Source organism: Melozone crissalis, unplaced genomic scaffold (assembly GCF_028551555.1).
Source record: "Melozone crissalis strain CALT ecotype California unplaced genomic scaffold, PUWL_Pcris_2 ptg000042l_1, whole genome shotgun sequence".
In the NCBI taxonomy this organism is placed as follows: domain Eukaryota; kingdom Metazoa; phylum Chordata; class Aves; order Passeriformes; family Passerellidae; genus Melozone; species Melozone crissalis.
In genome coordinates, this window is record NW_026535820.1 from 54,641,392 (window position 1) to 54,662,863 (window position 21,472).

The window sequence follows — 21,472 nt, forward strand, 5'->3', positions numbered from 1 at the left end:
TTTCATAGGATCCCCCAAACTTTTTTTGTCTTGTTGCACTTAGGAGTTACTACAAGCCTTCAAAATTTCTTTGTTCCTCTTCTTTTTAATGGGCAGAGGAGAAGTTGCCATACATATTCTTTCCTAGCACTTGTCACCTTGAGATCACGTGCAAATAAGTTTCCCACAGAAGCCCAGTCCTTCATTTCACCCTCCATTCAGTTGCTTGGTTTAAGCTTTAAGCAAATCCTTTAAACCTAGGTTTGCAAAGATGCCTAAAAGGTAGCTTAGGGTTATGTAGGAATCTGGGCACCTGACAGGCCCGTGTTCAGGCAATTCAGAAAGCAAGATACCTATCAGAATCATTAGGCACTGCCTGCCTTTGGGACTGTGGCTCTTGGTTTTTCTGGGGTTTGGATTTTGCACGTATGGAGTGTAGGGACTGATCTACTGTATATTGAATAGATAAAAACTGTTTATCAGCAGCACTTTGAGATTTTCGGGTGAAGAAATGATTTTACAACAACTGAATATAACAGTAGTGGGTTGACAGGATTAATCTTTAGGTCTGATTCTGTGAGAACTGCAGCATTTTTGGTTTCTAACTGAGCATTCATAAGGGTCATGAGAGTTTATGTTTCTGTCCCACTCCTTCAATGTACACTTATTTAGTGGAACAGCTGAATGCTTTCAATGACGCTTCATTTTCCCTCCTTTATACTGCAGGTCCAGGAGCACGAGGGTGCTTGATTTTGTTTTAATTGCTAAGCCACAAAGACTGCAGCCATGTCTCTGGAAGATATCCACATGAACACCAAGGATTTGCTTGAGAAAAAGCAACTAGATGCTGGAGGATTTGGAACAATTTCTTTATGCTTGCACAAGAAATATGGATTTGTAGTATTAAAAAAAGTGTATACAGGACCACAGCGCACTGAGTAAGTTCCAGATCTCAGTTCTGATTTTCAGTTGGTCTAAGTCCTCTAAATTCAGTTAAGACAAACCTAAATGGAGTGTGATAATTTCAGGTCTTTAGCTTCTGGAAATACTTTATGTGGGGAAAATAATACTAACAGCTGTCCTGCAAATTTTCTCTTTTTTTTCCCCCCTCTTCTTAAGAATCAAGAGGACTCCTGCACACTTAAGGAAATGCAGAAACTCAGTGGCCACATGATATTTTCAAACTTGCAGATATGTTTTCAATGAAATTATCCAACTGTAGATGTCCACTAGGAACTAAATGTACATAAATTATCAGCAGGACTTCAACCTCATGTGTGTTAATACCACAAATGTAAACCTGTCTCCCTTGAGAAAGAGCAGAGTGAGCCAAGCCCACTGATTTAATTCAAAGATTGAATGTCTATTTCAGTGTATTCAGGTCACATTGCAGCTCTACTCCCTCACAGCCATAACAATCCTAAAACTCTTCCATGAGTCATCCACTAGAGAGAGACAAAATTCCATGTTTTTTCTCCTTTGGGTTATGATAAATAAATTAACTGAATTTTTATTTTGCTGGTCGAAAGCAAATTAAGAGATTCTAGTAGTTTGCAGCCTGCCATGACAGTTTGGGATGACCACAGTTAGAATGGACTAGACTGCCAAGTGTATTTTTGAGTTTGTGTTTTTATTTTTTCATTACACAGGCTCATAATTCTCTTATTTCTTAAAATATGGAATGGTAAGTCTTTAGCAAATTTTTTAAACTGAGCCTAATGCAAACAAAACAACTGGTTTCTTCCCTAGTAATACAAGGGAACACAGATGGAGAAAGCAGTTTCCTTTTAAGTCAGACGGTAGGAAAGCATTAGCAAGCAGTATAGTTTCAATATTTTCTTAGATCCTTCCGTCTGATGACTAGAACAGGAACAATAATAAAAATACCATCTCTTCTATTCATTATATAATGGATATTATCCTTTTTTAAGACCCTAAATGAGCTCCCAGCTAGGTACCTATGATTATTGATGGATTGTACTGAGGTCAAGGTAATTGTTAAACCAGTAATTGTTAGCAAATGCTGTCATCATTTAGTAGGTGTCATCATTAGTATGTGTGTGGCTCCCTTGTAAGAAATCCATTTTGAACATGAAGCCCTTTGGAAACAAGACCTCTGTACAAGAAGTAGTGGAGTGGATCTTGATCCTTCTTGTTCCAAGGCTCTTTCAGCTCTGCCCAGTTCGCACCCCAGTCAAGAGATTTCGACATCCACAGCTACCTACAAGAAGAATGCTTTTGCAGTTTCTGAAAAGCAGGCCTTAAAATCAGACTGAACAGACAGTCTCTGTTTTAGGCATTTGAGCAGAGTCTTAGAATATAACCTGGCATGAACAAACCTGTATCAATTAAAAACAGCTGAAGTATGGTTAATCTTGCAGGAGTTCTAGGGATGTTGGCATTTTTGGCCACAGTTTTCATCATGAATCAGTGTGATTTTCATCCCTTTTTTCTTTCTGGGCTGGCACCTAAATGGAGTGTAATTTCTGTTTTACAGGTACAATGTTTCCCTTCTTGAAGAGGGCAGGATTATGCGCAGACTGCAGCATGACCGCGTGGTAAAGCTGCTTGGAGTCATTTTGGAAGATGGAAACTACTCACTTGTGATGGAGTATGTGGACCGGGGAAACATGATGAAAGTGCTACAGAATGTGAGCAGTCAATTACTTCATCCCTTAGGGTTGGTGAGCTGTCTGAAAGGGAGAGGATGTTAGTGCCATAGTCAGAGAACGGAGTTTTTAATTTCTTATTCTTCTTTTTGTATTAAAAAGCCAGTGGCAGCACTGCTTTCTCTAGAGACAGCAGACAATGGCTTTCCTGTGCATCACAGAAGAGCAGACCATTTACAGATTAAAAAGTTCTAGAAGGGCTGTAGAGATAAGTGGAGAGTTTGCTAAATATGTAGCAAATATTTTTAAATATGGAATGACTCTAGAATTATTTTAATGCCAAAATTTCAATCCAAGAAGGACCTTAGAGCCATAGAATATCCCTAGTTGGAAGGCACCTTGATAGATCATCAAGTCCAACTTGCACAGGACAACCCCAAAAATCACAACCACTCTCTGGGTGAGGAATCTTCCCCTAATATCCAACCTAAACCTTGCCTAATCCAGCTTTGTGCCATTCCTATCACTGACCACCAGGGAGAAGAGATCTGTGCCGGTCCCTCTGCTTCCCATCATGAGGAAGCTGTAGACCATGATGAGGTATTCCCTCAGTCTCCTCCAGGCTGAACAGACCAAGTGGCCTCAGCCCTTCCTCATATGGCTTCCCCCCAGACTTTTCACCATCTTTGTGCCTTCCTTTGGAGGCTCTCTAATGGCTTTACATCCTTCTTAAATTGTGGCCAAAACTGCACATGGTATTCAAGGTCAGGCCATACCAGTGTGGAGTAGAGTGCGACAATCACCTCCCTCATTGAAAAACTGGAGATGTAGTTTTTTCTTACCATAGCTTAAGCAGAGGTACCCTTGGGACTGAGGAATTTTTTTAGAAGACTGAGTTTTAAGTTGATTGTTGTAGTTGCATTTTTTAATAGATGGCACTTCTTGTTCTTTCTTTTAGCTCTCACTACCTTTGTCAGTGAAAGGGCGTTTTGTGCTGGAAATCACAGAAGGAATGCTTTATTTGCATGAGCAAGGCTTTGTACACAAAGACCTAAAACCAGAAAACATCCTTGTGGACAGAGACTTCCACATCAAGGTATTTGTTAAAATGTGAATGGAGAAGGTTGGTGATTTGGGTTGAAGAAACCATCATAGCCGTGCTGGTTAGAGTTCCTAATTTGGTGGAATTGGTAGATGAATGCCTCTGTAGTTTAGTGAGTTATCACTGAGAGAGTGTTCCCTGGATTGCTGAATTATGGTGGCCTATACAACCTCTGAGTCTGAGATTTGCACAGTATTCTGCCAACTGTGGGAAAAATAATCACTGAGGGCATTAAAAAAATAATGTAAATAACAAGCTGTAAATAACATAACAATTACATTAAAAAAAAAGTTAATACAGAGTTTGAAACAAAATAGAATGCTTTATGGATGGTGTCTTTTGTCCTTTATTGCTGTAATTTCTCCTCCTGCCTTCACTTCCTTTTTTTATTCCTTTATTTCTTTCTTCTATTATCTTCTTCTCTTTTGTATCCCTCTTTTCCCTTAGTCATAATTTTAAAATGACATCCAGGAGCTACAAAAAAACCCCATCAGGACACTACTTCAAAGAATGGTTTATAAGCCTATTCCAAAGCCCTTCTATTAACTTCAGTGGGGTTTTGGATCAAGACACATAAATATAGAGGCTACTGCAGAATAAACCTGAGGGGAATTTGCAGCAGTCCTCATCAAATATCCTGTTTCTGGCCAAGGTGAGTTGTTGAAGTAATGACCCCATTACAGTTTGAAACTATAGATCAAATTTCTGTGAAGAGAACTCTGTCATTTTCTATTTCTCACACATAAATTAGTAAGTAGTTCTTCCACAAGGTTAATATAGTAGCAAGTGTAGTATGAGCAGCTTGCAATAAGAATTATAAATTAATTTCCTTTCCAAAAATAAAAACTCATCATGATCTGCTTTAAATGTAAATTGTATGGGGAGTTTGGTTTCATCTCTCTTATATAGACAGGACCAAACTAGGCTATCATCATATTTCATGACAAACTGACCTGGAACACAGGATCAAATTCAGAATCAGATAAGACTTCCTTAAGTAACTTGATCAAAAATATAATTTAAGGCAGCTGTTGTATTATCTATCTGCTTGAATGTGTCTAACATTGTCAATCATTAGAAAGGGAAATAGTGGTTTCAGGAAATTGTAAGTGTAGAAAGATTTGTCATATCCTTCTCTATCACTACACATGAACCTGGACTCCTACTTCCTCAGCAGAATTGTTGCCCAGATTTTCCACTGAATACACAACCTCTAAACATAGCCCAGGGCTGCAGAAACTCAAGAGGAACAATAAGCTAGTTAGAGGCAATAAGTGAGTTAGAAGTGAGGCAAGGTGTCATCTTGATTTTATCTGAAGTAATTGAGTTATTCAACTCTGTTTGACAGCTGCCTGTGGCCAAGAGAGACATGCCCATTTTCTTTCAGCTTTCCTCTCCTGTTGACCTCCTGTTCCCTTGTGTTAGCACTGGTGCTAATGAGAACAGCCTGTCTTGATTTAGGAAGCCAAAGCAGCAGATTACCATTTACCTTGTTGGCAGTGCTATCCTTCTGTTGGGGAGCACTTGGTTCAGCAGGCTGCTTGACTGCCTTGCACCAGGTCATCCCAGGTAAGTGTCAGTCCTGGAACAAGAGGAGCAGAGGAAGCACATAATAGAAAATGGGAGAGAAGGGAAGGATTACTTTCTTCATCACCAGCCATTAATCTAGTTGCAAAACTGCACCCTAAAGTTTCAATAATATCACATTGTCAACACACAGTACCCAGGTATCTCTGCTTTAATCTATTCCATGCTATTCTTTTCCACGTCTCTTTGTCATACATATCACATCATTTTAGATTCTCTTCTTTCCCTCTTCTGAAGGAAGATCTAAGGTGGTTGAGTTAAATGGAATCTGAATGGGAAGGGCAGTGAGAGAGGAGGTATATCTGCCTGTCTCATAAATTGATTCTAGGTTTGAATCTTAGATTCTTCTCCTATGAATCTTCTGTTCTCCTGTGAGCGCTGCAAGCAGACCTCAAATAAGTTTGCCAATGTGAGTGAAACCAAATTTCTTCTATCCTCACATTGTGCAAATGTTCTACACTTACACAATATGAGGATAGAAGAAATAATAAAAGTTCAGCCTTATGGCTCCCACTTGGCAGTGATGCTTTATTTAGAACAAAAACCAAACCAACCAACCAAAGGAAAACAAGAAAAAAAATCAAATAGTTTGTTTTCTTTTTTAAGTTGTATTTTTTTCACTATTTAGTTTTTAGATAAGTTATTAGATTTGTATTAAGACTTGATAAATTTGACACTGAATGCAATACTTGTTTATCTCCTCTTCATTACAGCTCTGATGTGTCTCATTTTTCAGATTGCAGATCTCGGTGTTGCCTCCTTTAAGAGCTGGAGCAGGCTGACCCAAGAAGAAACTGTCCGACAGAAGCAAATGAAGAGCACCTACCAGAACAATGCTGGGACTCTTTTCTATATGGCCCCAGAGCATTTACGCTGTGTTAATGCTAAACCAGTGGAGAAATCAGATGTTTACAGCTTTGGCATTGTGATCTGGGCAATTTTTGCTAACAAAGAGCCATATGAAAGTACGTTATTGCTCAAAGGATGCTATCAGAAAAATAAGTTACAAATATTAAGCATTTAATGTTATAAAATTAAGATTAGTAGATTGCATCAGCCATGGCCTAGAATAGCACTGGTTTGGCACCTCATGGCCAGTCAGAGGAATTAGTTGCATCATTCCTGACTTGTCAGCATGGACAAGAACATCTGAATGAAATGCAGCCATAAGCTGAATCTACTCACATCTACATGGTGTGGGTACATACCAGACTTGGTGGCAGAAATTAAGCAAACCTCAGGTGGGCCAGGATGGAAATTTTGATGGACACTGTTTCCTGAGGTGGACTAGTTACACATGGAAATGAGAACCATCTCACAGTCAGTTACTGATTCTCAGCTGTGTGGTGCTGATTTCTCAACATGCACCAATGGGCTTATGTAGAACAGTAGGAGCCAGCTGTGGAATTCCAGAGTAACATGTTTATAATTTTGAATGGATTTTTGCTATTTAAATGGCTAAATGTTGCCTGTGTGGCCATCTTTGTGTTCATATGTAGTGCAGAGCTGATGCACCTGAGAAGCAGGTTCTAGAGAGGTACCTCTGTCACCCTTACTCACACTGTGCATGTCTTACATATAAAAGTAAATCCATTGATCTTAAAACAAATCTCTAATCCATGGAAGTCAGGACAGTGGATTCAAATTCACTAATGTAAAAGATTTTTAACTGTAACCTGGACCTCTTTGAAATCCTGTTTTACATACCCACAAACAGACAGGGAGCTATTTCATTGTTTCTTTTACCTATGGAAAGGTAGCAAAACCCATGAGCAGAACTGATAGGAAATGTTATTTTTCAGATGGTATAAATGAAACTCAGATTTGCTTTGGCATCATGAATGGAAACAGACCAGACATAAAGGAGATCACTGATAAATGTCCAGTGCAAGTTATTGACTTAATGAAGCAATGCTGGGATGAAGATTCAGAGAAACGTCCAACCTTTGCAGGTAAGGCATTACTTTAGGATTTGTATTTGTTTGTGTCTATTGATAGCTTATAATGCAGCAAAACATTTCAAGAGTATTTTCCTCTTGAAATAAGATGGGGTGTTTTTTGAAAACTGAAATAGCCATGCACATAATCTTCTCTTTGGTCATAGTACAAAGTATGCTCTTTGTACTATGACCAAAAATGGGATCTGATACAGCATTTGCAGGTTTGAAAAATCCTAGTAAGTGAATGGAGCTGATTAAGACACTTTATCCTTGATAATTTCTTTTCAGCATAGTCTAACCTTATTGCTGAAACTTACATAAAAACTAATATCAAGGGATATAGTATATCTTGACCATGACTGAGAAAATACCCTATGCAAAATACTCCAGATTCAAAAGCTTCCTAGTTATCCTTCCGTAAGCAATGTGACTGAGTTTGATAGCTAATCATCCTTTCATATGGTCAGATGGCAAAACACTTCCAGTCAGTAGAAGTCTTGGCTGAATGGCCTGGGAAGGAGGCTAAGAGCAAATAAGTAAAAATTCTGTATCTCATTGTCTCTCCTTTCTGCCTCAATACATAGTGCCAAAAAAACCCCAAACAAACCAAAAAACCAAAAACACCCCAACAACCCGGAAAACCCCAAAACAACAAAAAGAGGGGAAAAAAACCCCAACCCACAAAAAAGACCCCAACAAATAACAGGAAACTGAGGTTTGTATTTAGACTGGGGCACAAACAACTTCATTTACAGGCATGTATTTAAATGCTCAGAGGAAATGTGTATCTCATGAGAAGCCCACCTACTATCTCCATATTAAACATATATAATCTACTGCTAATAAATTAAGTTTATGCTTGCATTGGATCTTAGCTTCTGATTTCCCCATATGCAAGCCAAGGAAAGATGCTCTCAGCCACTGATCACAGACAGATTTCACCATAAAAAACAATACAACAACAACAAATCCATAGAAGTCATCCTGTTCTTGTTACTTTTTGAGACTAAATGTACCATGTGGACAAACTATAAATGTATGTATACCTTTCTTGTTTCTGAAATCGCCAAAGTCTTCATTCTTCATTCCTTTTCCATCAAGATTGTTAACAGTACAATTCACTTTTACTTTCCTTTGAAAACCATTTTCACTTAATTCTTTTATTTTTGCAGAAATCAGTGAAAGATACAAGCCATTTTACTATGAAGAGCTAGGAAAAAATATTGAAGAAGATCTGAAGAATTTAAAAGTGAGTAGCTTTCTAAGCATTTTAAAGTTCCCCACATTCCTTCTTCCCAACCCCAATTATGGCCAGATTCTGCCACTTCAACACTGATCATGCTTGACTGATGTGATTTCCTGCTGTGATAAAATAGCTGGATTTGTGAATGAGGGCAGAGAAGTGCATGTCATTTATCTCAACATTCAGAAGGTTTTCAGCACTCTCTCCCAAACTACTCTTGTATCCAAGTTCAGATGCTGCTGTCTGGATGAGCAGATGAAAACAGGTTGGATGGTGAGTCCCAGAGCAGTTGATGGGTCCTTCTTCACCTGCAGGCCAAAAGCAGCTGCAGGAGTGCAGGGGACTGGGACCTGACCTGGTTTACTCCTCTGTCAGTGACCTGACAGAAACAATGAACACACATAAGGTGTGCACCAAACTAGAAGGGCTAATCAAGACAGTCACAAGGACAAGGCTGATAGCTGCAGGCTGGAGGAGTGTGGTGACAGAAACCTTGTGAAATTCAGAAAGCACAAGAGGAATGCTGGGATTAAATAACCCCTGGCTCCAGTGCCAACCAGGGGCTGCCCAGCCAGGGAGCAGCACTGCCAAGAACCTCAGGGGGGTGGAGAGCAGTGACCTGGGCACCAGCCACAGCCTGCCTGGCACCAGCAGTGTCACAGGCAGCAGGTCTGCTCAGACCTTGTTAGTCCTTATAGGAGATGGGAATGCAGCCCAGACACGCAATGGCTTTGGAGGACAAAGAAATAGCAGCCTGCCCCTGCGTGTGAGGAGTCTGAGAAGAGAGAGCTGAGCTCTTCACAGCAGCACATTGTGTGAGGACTAGAGAAAAAAGACAAATACAGAAACAAGAGAGACTCAAACTTGGATGTAACAGTGAAATGAAAAAAACCCAAAACGTTTCCCTCTGAGGAGAGCAGAGCAGTGGCACAAGTTACCTACAGAGGTTGTCCAGTCACCATCATTGGAGGTTTTTAAACCTGACTGCACAAAGCTCTGAGCTACCAACTCCAGTCCATAAGTGACCCTGTTTTGAGCAGGAGGTGGGCCCAAGGTCTATTTCCACCTGAGAGGCACGCTGATTCTATGATGATATTTTGCAAATGTCCTCATACATCCACTAAGTCTCACTCACAAAATGTTATTCATATAAATTAAAAAGTGGCAGAATCTAATTTAAAGTAACTTCATAAATTCTTGGTAATTTTTGCCCTGTCTTCAGGCAGTGTCTCATGAGTCTCAGCCTGCTTGAGACCAGGAAGGTATTCCACAGTAATATTAACAGGTAAAAGTTAAACTCAGGTCGTTTTCCTGAGTGTCCAAGTTGGTTTGTCTTACTTTTCTTGCTGTAAGTTTAAATACTATGATTAAAAGAATAATTTCCTGACTGAAAATAAGAGAATCATAACTTCCTGAAAAAATGGGCTGATAATGGAACCTTTTTATCACAGATATTATGAGTTTCATCACCTGACTGTATAGACTTGACTTCACTTACAGACAATACAGAGAGTATTCTTAACTAAGAAAAAAAACCAAAACAAAACAAACTTCCTTGTGAAACCATTCTTTCACCTTTTTTTAAAAGCTTCCTTCTCACCAAGTCTTCAATTGTGGAAATAAAAATTACTCACTTCATGTGATGTTTATGAAACACCAGTAACTGTTCAAAAAAGCAACAGAGTTTTGCAAAGCGAAACTGATAAAGCAGATCTCTTGGACTGATTTGATCAAACTCCCAATATGAACTAAATATATGTCTGATTTATGACAGCAACCCCAAACCAGGACCAAGGCAAATTTTACTATGTGCATTAGCTCTCTGCAGATGCACCTCTCATATCACAAGGACAAAATGACTATTTAGGAAATGGGCTGTGGGTTTATTACTTTCTCAGGAAGGAAAGCATCCAATACAATCAGGGCACAGATTGTGAAGAGTGGACCCAGGGCAAGTCATTATGTGAATTACAAGTTCAGCTTCAGTAGCAATATGGCTTAGAGAGTTTGGACATAGCCTCCCTGCTGCCTGCCCAGCAATCATGAAAGCCTCCTAACTAAAAGGATCACAGAATGGTTGAGGATGAAAGCAACCAGAAGTCATTTGGTTTAACCCCTCTGTTCAAACAATTTCATTACTCAAGTAAAATCTAAGGACCTATGGTTGTAATGCATGTTAGAATGTTACCTTTTGCTTTTGGAGGGAAGTAGATTTTTTGGGAAGAGATAAGTAGGAATTGTTGATTTTTAATCTGAGAAAGTACTTATTTGGTTTATTTGGTTTAATTAAAAAAATACTAGCATAAACTCTGCTTTTGGAAATTATTTTATAAGCAGCACTTGGGGAAGTTGAGAAATAATTTTTGCAGGCTAATAAAAAATTACTTCCAGCAAAGCCTGAATAATGGGAACATCAAAAGAGTAGAACAAGAGTAGATTTTGCCTTCACTCTAGTTAAGTGAGGATGAGGGTTATAGAAAGGAAAATGCACTGCTTCTTTCTGAAAATTTACTCTAAACCCCTCATTTCTAATAATCTTCATAAAAGTCAATGTGCCTAAACCTGAATGTTAATGATTTCTCACCTCTTCTTCCCTGTTGATGAATGAGCTTATCAAATATAGATCCACAGATCAGGATCCATGTTTACTACCTTTACCTCAGCAGCATCCCCTCACTGAGGTTGCTTGCCAAAAGTCTGGCAATTAAATACAAGTCAGACAATCCAGAGCCACTCTGGATTAAGGTCACATTCATGTAGGCAAAGATATTGTTTGGCCAAGTCAGAGTATTATATACTGCTGTTATACTGCAGTCCTCCCTCCCTTCATTGAAGAAAAGATTTTGCCCACCTGTAGCAAAGCAATGGGTATTTCCTGTCAGGCTGTGCTCTCTGAAAGAGATGGGATCTTTTCCCAGAGACTGATAGAGTCTATTCATCCAGGTCACTTCACAGTGAAGCTGTACTGTTTCATATTCTACAGATACTCCCTTCGTTTAAGCCTTTGCCTATAATTTGATCATTTGTTCTCATGTGCAGAAAATGCAGCCTGAGTCAAATGAACTGCTGCATAGCATGGAATCCCTTCAAATAGATGCTGCAGCAGCAGATAGCAGCAATGGTCAAGTGGGTAAGTCACCAGCACATAATTACTCTGTCTATTTGCCAAAGATAAAGTTGTGTACAAAGCAAGTAACTTTACCATTAAGGGTTATGAAGAGACTCAATTATTCAGCACCTCAGAAAGAATTGTAATCACTGAGACGATGTTATTTGCTCCCAGAAGTTACACTTACAATTTCTATCTCCTTTTACACTCTTATGCTTTCCTCTTCCATGCCAAAAATTTTGTTCAACATTCAGCTTTACAGTGGTCACTTTGTTAATTACTTTTCATACTTGATCTTTCTCCTCATCTTTTAGTCATGCCAACTGCTTGGTTTGTAGGCTTTAATTTCATTAAGACCTTTCTTTTTCCCCCTCCATCCTTTCTTATGAATGCTTTGAATATGACCAATATACATAATTGTAAATTACTCCTTTGTTTAGGACTTTGCTCTCTAAGGAATCTGAGGAACACTGGTAGACAGGTTTTTTTCTCTTTTCTGTCATACTTTCATCAAATCTTGGATGAGCTCCATTTTATAGAGCTGGCTCTCTAATATGTGATAATATGTGGAATATGATAGAGTTAGAGTTTTGTAGTAGTGTATCTGGAATTCTCTTACCAAAGTTTCTTAATGTTAACGGACAAGGGATCTTATTTGCAACACTGATTTACAAGAAATAATAAAAAATCCAGTAGAAATAAAATTCTGCTGAGTTACCTAAGACACTATTAAATTAGTAATGTTAAACTGTAAATGCAACTAATAAATCTTCCCCAAAGCCAGATTTCCCACAACTGTTCCTCAGTAGAACTGATGGACTCAGGGCAGGCCCACTGCTCTATTTTCAAGTGAGTGTAGTTACATTTCCTGTGCAGAAAGAATCATGTATGACTGCTGCAGTTGGCAGATGCTCTCAAGTTTTAAGTACAAAAGACTTTCTTGTGAATCTCCATTGCAGAAAGATGCTATCTTGCCAGCCTGTCAGTCAAAGGCAGGGGTTTTTCTCTAGTCAATGGGCATCACTCAGGCAGTGGCAGTGAAGGCATCCCACAGGATCTGTCCATACATCTATCTCAAGCTTGCCCTGGAGAGCAGATGCCACATAGTTTATGCTAATACTGAATTGCTAAGAGCTGTCACTTTGGATGGGGTTATTTCTGTATTAACCATTCCTCCCACTTCCTCTCTAGCAGTGATAGCAAAACAAGCAGAGCAAGTCCTGCTGAAGGCGTTCTAATACACAGCCACCCAAAGGAACCGGTTTTGGTCCTGCCTAATATGGGCTGAAATAATGTAATTTGAGGGGGACCCCCGTTCACTAGCATTATCTGAGCTAAATAGAAGCACATACATACACTTCATTCCAGTTTTACAGTGCTCTGTAAGTGTCCCTTGCTTCAAGCAATGTATGATATTTTCTAGAAAAGTGTGAAGCTTTCAGAACTTTAAGAAAGCATCTGTAGTCCTGCCCTTAAAAAAATAATTACAAGTAGCAACAAACATATTTTTATGTTTCTTATTTAGTCTCAGAATGCTACAGCATCATACAGATTATAACTCCATCTAGCTCAATTCTGAAGTAGAGCTTCCTTTGATACTGAGAATTAGGTTGAAAGGTATAGATGACACAGACTATTTTATCTGGTAGACATTACTTGTAAGAATGTATTCTTTGGAAGAGTATTCATATCATGACATACCCAGACAGAACACTTTACATAATCATTTTAAATAAGATTTTAATGACAAATTATATGTGCTGTATGAAATTACACCTGTTATTACAGTGACATTATTTTCCATCCTGTTGCACCTTAGTTTTGCACTGATCAAACTCCAGTTAATGCCAGAGGAGACACACCAGTAAATTAGATCCTACAAATGCCTCCAGGAATGTTTGTTTCAGTGGTTGAAAACTTGATATAAATACAAGTAGAGTACACAGTGAATTCTCACACTACTCGAGCTAGTGAGATTTTAACACTGATAGCTTAAACAAACCTGTACTTCCTAGATAAAAATCTGTTCTACTTGTCAGTAAAGCTATGTTTTATTTTATAGAATGTCTTATGCTGGAAGTAATGTTTTATTGAAACCTTTTAGATATACAATAATAATAAAGTAGGTTAATAGATCATTGCAACAAGTTAAATACTTGCATTTGAATGTTTTCAAACATTTAATGTGCTTTCCTTTCAGATCAGCCTAATTCTCTGCACAGCTCCCAGGGTCCCATGACCAGCGAGGTTAACGAAGCCCTGTTTGCTGCCTCCCCTGAGAACCAGCCTGTTGAGAGCTGTGAGACCTCATTTGTACCTCCTGATAATCTGGAAAGAAAACTTCAGCATGAATACAACTACCACGCCTTTGGGAGCCGGATGGATAAAGCAGTTCCACCTGTGCTGTACAGCCCTGAAATGATAGAGGAGGAGAGGAGAAGGAGAGTTTCCTGTGACCCATTTGCAAAGCCATCCCCTACTTCTCAACTGAGTGAACTGTATCCAAGAGCTGAAAAAACAGGATCAAACACTAATCCATATTTCTGGCCACCGGCAGCTGCAACAACACCAAAACAGAATGTAGATGTTTATTATGGGCCCAGTCCCAACAGTCTTTCAACAGGAAACCTAGTGGATCCCTATGGATTGTGTTCAGCCAGTAACTTTAGCCTAAGTAAACATCCTGTGCCAGAATCTGGACAAAACCTGACGTCACCGACCAACGTAAACTGGTATTCAAAGAATTCGACGTCACCGACCAATGTAAACTGGTATTCAAAGAATTCAGACACAGATACAGGTGAGATTCCTCCTTCTGCAACACCTATGTTTCTGAAAACACACTTTTCCTCTATTCAGTGAGGTGGTCAAGAGAGTTTTGTAGCTCAGGGAACAACCTGCTTATTGCAGGCTGATCTGTAATATAGAAAGGGTGAATTCTTTTCATCAAGTTCTTTTTGTTGACTCAAAGTTAAAGCACTGCAGCTTTGACTTCACTATGCTGCTTTCACTGATGTCAGGCTGCCAATTGCAAATGAACCATTTCTAAAGCATCAGTGTAACAGAGGAGTATGAGACCCAACTGCTGACCCAACAGCCAAAGAAGAGCAGACAGCAAGTACTGCTGAAGCAGCTCCCAAAACCAGGAGCTGCTACTAGTGATTCTAGGAAAGCTGAGGAGAACTTAGACTCTCAAAACTGTAACATTCATACCATAGGTTCTACTCATGAAGAAACACTTGTAGCATTTCAGAAAATAGATGGGTATTTTTTAGCTTGGCTTGCAGCAAGCTGCAAGCCTCTACTCCTGAACCTAGGGAGCCAGCAAGGAGCTGAGGCTTGGAACTGGATTCTCCAGAGAGCTCTGCCTGGTGCTGAGGGAGAGCTTCTGTTGGTGTTTGCTGGTAAGCCATGGAGTAGGAAGGTATGGAGACAAAGAAGGAAGAGAATATTGGGCATTAACAAAGCATATAAATAAGTGGTAACTGGAGACCTACAAGATAAAACTTTGAGGAACTAGAGACAGCACGAGATGCCTGCTCCTACTCTTGAGTATTTTTAGCATGGTGTTCTTTTCCAGGTCATCTCACAAGAAAACACCTAGCTTTTTACAAGCAGAATGCCACAAAAGTGTTTTTCTGTTGAATTATTAATGCAGAGGCTGTGATTAGTTGTTTATGTGAATTTATTTACTGACATGAATCCGAGGGCTGTCATGTCAGAAGGCAGGCATTAGAATTTCCAACATCACTAATAAAGGAAAACCTTCTGTTTGAAAGAAATAAAGAAAATATTTATTCTAGGAAGACTGTGTGAAATAGTGTAGCAGATACCAGACTGAGGTGCACAAGAGCTGCATTTCAGTTCCTCACTGACTTGTTGAGTGACTCTAACCCATATGCTCTTGCTGCCCCAGTATGAGTTGCAGAGCCCATCTGTGAGCATCCAAAAACTCACACTTGGGAGCTTGGAATTTGCCAGTTTGAATTCCTCATACATGCAGCTCATTCTGTGACTTCAGTGTGCTCTGATCCCACACTGCCAGGTACTCCTACACCCACATGGAATCCCATTGTCCTCCCTGCGATCCAAGGATGGTTAAGGCTATTAGTAACTCAGCAAAACCTCATAAGATCAGTGCTTAAACTAGAGTTATTCAAGGAGACACAATCCTGCTAATTAAAAAGCTTCTCATCTCTGTATTTAAGAGCACTGTATACTCACATTGTCACAAATATGGCAGCCATTGTTAAGTATATCTACTTTTCTATTTACATAATGCTTTTGGCATTTCTTTGAGGTTTTTTCTTTCTACAGGTTACAGGGATTCCACTTCTTTCCCAAGGGGAACATTTGCATACTATCCTAGTGTATCCAGAGTAAGCTCAGGTAAGTGCTGTGGCCTTGATCTGCCCTGGTAGCCAACAGGCTGTGCATTGCATCCTGACCAGTAAAACAAAAGACTTCAGGGACTTGAAATAATTTCTGTTATTGCTTAATACCTCTAACCGTAGCTGAAGTTTTCAGTATCAATAGGTAAAACTTAGTCCTGTCTCTATCAGGACCTAAACACACCATTAAATGTGTATTTGATAAATCATGGACAACATATTCTTTAATGCAAGAACTTTAAGAATATGAGAGCAGTGCAAGATCTCCTGTACACCTAACCTAGTCACTTCCTTAGACTAAACTTCAAGTTGCTGTCACTCTGCCCAGCTCTGGAACCACACACACATTTGGAACACTTTGTCCTATCTTAGTTTGCATTTTAGTACAAATTTCTAGCTACAGGCTTCGTGCTGATCAGTCTTCATTGGGGCACAGGTCTCTACAGTTCTACTGGCTTGAACCCCTAAAGTCATGTAATATCCTTCAGGAGTTATATTAATATATGCTCCTTTAAAGTTGTGTTGCTTGGGGCACTCTGACTTCTTTCATTAACCCTTTCAAAGGCTTGTCCAATTTCTAAGTGGTCTACACTACAGAGAAAACTTGAAAGAGGAGGTTTCTGTCTTCTTGATTCTGCCCCCTTTAAATGATGACCCAAACCTGAGAAGCTGCAAAGTGTAATGGCTTGGGAAAGGAGATTTATAAGTGTAGTAATTTTTCCTGTTAATACTGTCATATTGACAAAGTATGTGTATATATTTTCATATGTTATGCTAAATTCATTTTGTTGCCAGATAACAACATAGCAAACATGAGATTTCTTTCTATTTTTAACTACAAATATGATGTGTTTCCTGAGTCCTCTGGCTCTTAAAAAAAATTACAGGAATCATAATGTTATGAGTAGAAGTAATAATGTTATGAGACATGATAAAATGCATTCCTTTTTTTCAACTTCATCTAACAATGCATACATATGATCTTTCTGCCCTGCAGTCCCAGGCTAGCATATATTAAGTATTCTTAATCAGATTTTTACACATAACTATAGATGCTCACACTTCACATTGCAATTGAGTGTGTAGCAAGGATGTAACCATGATTCCAGGTGATTAAATACAGAGCTTGGTGTATCATTTTAAGTGTCTGTACTTCAATTTTAGATCCAGGTTATGAGATTCACCAGTTAAGCTAGAGTTAGAATGTTTAGTGGAGAATTATCCAAAGAGCGTTCAGAAAACACTGTCAAGAGAACAGAAAACTGCCCTCTCCTAAACTGAATAATGACTTAGCTTTATGCTGCATGTGGAAATCAGACAACAGTAAACCAAAGATCAAATTATGTCTTTTACTAATCATATTTTATGAGCAACGTGAAACTACATTTGCTGTTGTCTCGCAGAACTCAGAAGTCATAACTGTAAACTTGCACGTACATCTATGAAAAATAAAGCTGAGAGGCAGAGGTGAGCCTTTAAAATGTAAACAAAAAGAGCATTTGAGTCAAGGCTGACCTCCTGAAGCTGTTAGGCAGCAGAAAACAAGACTGCTACTATTCATTCCCAAGGCACAGAGGACATTATTTACAGTCTAGTAACTATCAGCTTGGTTGTGGCACTCTGTCATAAAATAGACTGGGCTTTCACTAAAGTACACTTCTGTATCACTGCACAGTGAAAACACACTAACAGCACAGTTGCCAGTAAATGATTATTTCTACACCAAGTGCAGTGACTATCACTCACCTTATTAGTGGAACTTTTTCCTCCTTATGTTACTTCTTGACATTTGAACCTTATGCTGTTTTAAATTTGTGTTAATGTTCCCTGTACAGATGATTCAATCAAGTACAACATAACTAACAGCTCTGGAATTCAAATCGGATCCTACAATCACATGAAAATTGAAGATCAGAATCCGCATTTCAGCACTTGTTCTGTTGCTATGGAAGATATTTATTCTCATTATGAAGCAGTGGGTGTATTTGGTAAGAGAAATATCTCCCTAGTTTTCATGTATTCACCTCCTAATTACCAGAGAATCATTTGGTTTGGAATGTATAAAACACACACAGGCAGAAGCAAGGCTAGGATTGGAGATCCTCACCTGACTTCTAGTTTAAATCATAGAATATCCCGAGGTGGAATGGACTCATGCAGATCATAGAGTCCACTGCCTGATGCGACACACAGAAAACTAAAAGTTAAACCATGTAAGCAAGAGCCACGACAACTTCATTCAGATAGAAGTTGGACAAATTTGAAATGTAATTTATTTTCATTGGTCAATGCTGAATTAAACTATCTCAGTGTATTCCTAAGTAACATTTGTGTCTCAGAATATAAAACACATACAACTCTTTAGGAATTCTAGAAAAGGCTTTTTCAGTCTTGCAGGTTTAAGTGACAACCTATGATAGCTTCAGATCAAAGAGCAAATCCAGCAACTGACCCGTGAATACACATGTTCTGTCTGGACATTTCTTGCCTGCCATCACTGGGTTATGCTGCCTCTATGAAATCCACTTCTGATTGCATCACTAAGATTCTGTCTCTAGATATTACCAATAAGTATTTGGGGCAGGACAGGAGAGAGGGAGTGAAAGGAACAGAAGAACTGTTGAAAGATGCAATTTTCTTACACTCATCTTCTTTTTGCAGACAATACTACTGTCCTGACAGAAAAGCACCTGAATCTAGTGAGGGAAAAGCTGGCTAAGCAGTGGAAGCACTGTGCTCGGAAACTGGGCTTCAGTGATCCCGAGATTGATGAAATCGATCATGACTACGAACGAGATGGACTAAAGGAAAAAGTTTACCAAATGCTGCTCAAGTGGGTGATGAGGGAAGGTGCCAAAGGTGCTACAGTTGGAAAACTGGCCAAGGCCCTCTTTGGCTGCCAAAGACTGGATCTCCTTAGTAGTTTGATGCAAATCCAAGAAGAGTAAGTTTACTGAGAACAGACTTTCCAGAGCTCTCCTTTTGCACACTTTTGGAACCTATTTTATAACCAACCAGTTAATACCTCCAGTAAATCAAAAAGTGCACGTCACAATATTTTGGTCTTCCAAAGGATAAAAAAAAGGCATCTTCCTTCCAAATAGAACGATTGTCCAAAGATGATAACAACAAAATACAAGACAAGTATCAATTCAAGGAGAATGCATTACTCAGAATTTCTACATTCTACCCTTGAAACATGTTGGCAGTCTCATTCAGTTCCGAAGATTGACCTATTGGTTGAAAAACTTGTATAGAAACTAAAATCAACCCTTACATTTTGCTAAAAGTGCCAATATTTATCATGCCAATATTTGACTGGTTAAATCAATAATATTTTTCAAATATTTTTATAATTTTTATTAAATATAGATGCATAGAATTATGCACAACACCAGCATAAATAAAAGCAAAACCTATTTCTGGCTTTAAAACTCTGTAATTGATATTTTATAGTTATAATGTTGCATTAGATTTTTACATTGTTTGGTAGAAAAGATTTTACAGGGCAAGAGTCTCATCAGCTTTATGAAATAATGAAAAAATACGTTAAATCAGTATGCAATCCAGATTAAAATCTCAAGAATACAAGAGCTTTGAGAAGTGAAAGGTGCCTTATTACCTCTTGACTGAAGACCCATTCTCCTATCTGCTCTGGAGACTCAGTGTCACTACATTCTGGATCTCTTAGGCTGCATTTATATCAGTTGGTTAAATGTGCCTGGAAATGTTACTGGATGCCAAGGGTAAACAGGCTACAGCCTGCTGCCAGAGTTGCACGTTCTTTAAACCTCCAAAATGCTGTGCAAAGACTATTTGACAGCACTCAGGTTGTTTCTGGAGAACACTGGAACAGATCTATAGTTTACATGATGGTATCCCAGTGCCTGGAAATGTTCCTTGTCACTCTGACTTCCTAATATTGACATAATCTCATTGTGCAGTATCTGTGAAAGAAGAATTACTGCAAGTTTTTTGTCCGAAGATTTATGCCAAGCTCTTCTTATGAGGGACAACGCCTCCTGTTCCATCAGATTTACAGATATTTCAAGCAGATGTTTTGGAGCTGGTAATTTTTTAAGCTGTGCATAGAGCACTAGGTGTTCATCAGTGCTCATAACTATTCATTTTAATTGTCAAAAAAAAAAAGCTAATAACTTAATGGAGTGCAGTTAGAATGGATTTCTGCTCCTTGATACACTGATACCCACCATTTCAGTGGGAGCAAAATGAAACTCTAATCAAAGCAAGCATCACCATATTTGTCATCTTTAAACCTACTTAAAATATATTGCATTGCCTTACAGTTTTGACTTAGCAACATTCTAAATTTTCTATAAACTTTTGAGTACAATATAATGATGTGGTTTATCTGTCTAATGTAATAAGCATACACTTCCCAGAAAAAGAAAAATTATTCTTTAAGCAAATAGAGAGATGGGGTATAGGGTGTCTTCTCTACATCAGTCCATAGAGCTACAGCCAGCAGTTACTGTGATAATTCATTAAACAGATCCCTGGACAGATCACAAAGTCCATTTATGTTCTGTTAATGCTGGTTGCACTGTATTACTACATCAATTCCTGAGCCCCCATTGGTTTTTAAAGTCTCCCATATCTGCAGTCTTTATTTAAACAATATGCAATTTTTCAATCATAAGATCTCTGTCTTATTTGATACACAGAATGAATGGTGATCATTTAACGGGCCTACATTAAATGCTTCATTTGCTCTTTATTAAAGCAAATCTGGACCTTACTCTCTGAAACAAGAAGAACAGAGATGTAGAGCACAAACATGAAGCATTTTAGAACAAGACTTAGGCATGGGGCAGTCCTAGATCTTTAATGCAGGATGTGGGAGATGAAGGTCATTTTAGCTTTGGTGCTTGTCAAGTCCGGTTCCAGACTAGTGCTCATAGTTCATGTGACATTGTAGGTGGTACAGAACACACCTGAACTCACCTGGAGACAAACTCCTCCACTACAGCCCTTGCAGAACTCAATCACAGAGAGCATTCAGCTCCTGGGCAGAAGGGCTAAAATACCACAAGTCCTTTAGCATATTGTGGAAAAACACATAATAGGACACAATGACTGACAGCAGCAGCCAGGCATGCCAAATAGAATACATATTCAATAATAAGGATGATGAACTACTGGGATAAACTACCTAGGGAGTCTGTGGATCTTCTTATTATCTCTTAATTAAGACTGGTCTTGCTTCTTAAGGCAGCTATAATTGAAATCAAAGCTTTAAGTCTCAATACAGGGTTAACTAAGTGACATGTAAAAGCAAATGGTGTACAAGAGGTCCAAGGAAAAGTTGGTGCTCTCCTTGACCTAAAAATTTACAGGAACATTAAGTATGGAAGAGAGAGAAGCTAATACTAGCTTACTGGATTACGCATTTCATTCACCACCCTCTACGCCTCTCCCACTGCTCAAAAAAAAACCAAGGAAAAAAATTAAGGATGGAGCTGAGTTTTGAAAAGCAACCTTTCATGAGAGA

At 38.8% G+C, this 21,472-nt stretch overlaps 1 protein-coding gene across 2 annotated transcripts; it reads left to right on the forward strand.

The window, feature by feature from the left end:
* Positions 1 to 710: 710 nt before the first annotated feature.
* Positions 711 to 20,173, forward strand: RIPK1 (receptor interacting serine/threonine kinase 1). Of its 2 annotated transcripts, XM_054284831.1 has the most exons (12): positions 711 to 917; positions 2,477 to 2,630; positions 3,547 to 3,684; positions 6,014 to 6,242; positions 7,080 to 7,229; positions 8,390 to 8,466; positions 11,500 to 11,590; positions 13,770 to 14,277; positions 14,317 to 14,369; positions 15,887 to 15,958; positions 17,796 to 17,948; positions 18,622 to 20,173. In XM_054284831.1, exons 1-12 carry the CDS (start codon positions 766 to 768, stop codon positions 18,906 to 18,908), a joined length of 2,064 nt encoding a protein of 687 aa, XP_054140806.1. In that variant the 5' UTR covers positions 711 to 765; the 3' UTR covers positions 18,909 to 20,173. The 2 variants fall into 2 exon arrangements, with proteins under 2 accessions (XP_054140806.1, XP_054140805.1); XM_054284830.1 differs by having other exon boundaries at positions 13,770 to 14,369.
* Positions 20,174 to 21,472: the final 1,299 nt, after the last annotated feature.

What these genes read in the sequence shown, in the direction of transcription:
- RIPK1 (XM_054284830.1), top strand. Translation starts at nt 766, where the DNA reads ATGTCTCTGGAAGATATCCACATGAACACCAAGGATTTGCTTGAGAAA. An exon ending in ACAGAGACTTCCACATCAAG is followed by an intron (nt 3,685 to 6,013) that starts GTATTTGTTAAA and finishes CTCATTTTTCAG; the next exon opens with ATTGCAGATCTCGGTGTTGC. An exon ending in GAAACGTCCAACCTTTGCAG is followed by an intron (nt 7,230 to 8,389) that starts GTAAGGCATTAC and finishes TTATTTTTGCAG; the next exon opens with AAATCAGTGAAAGATACAAG.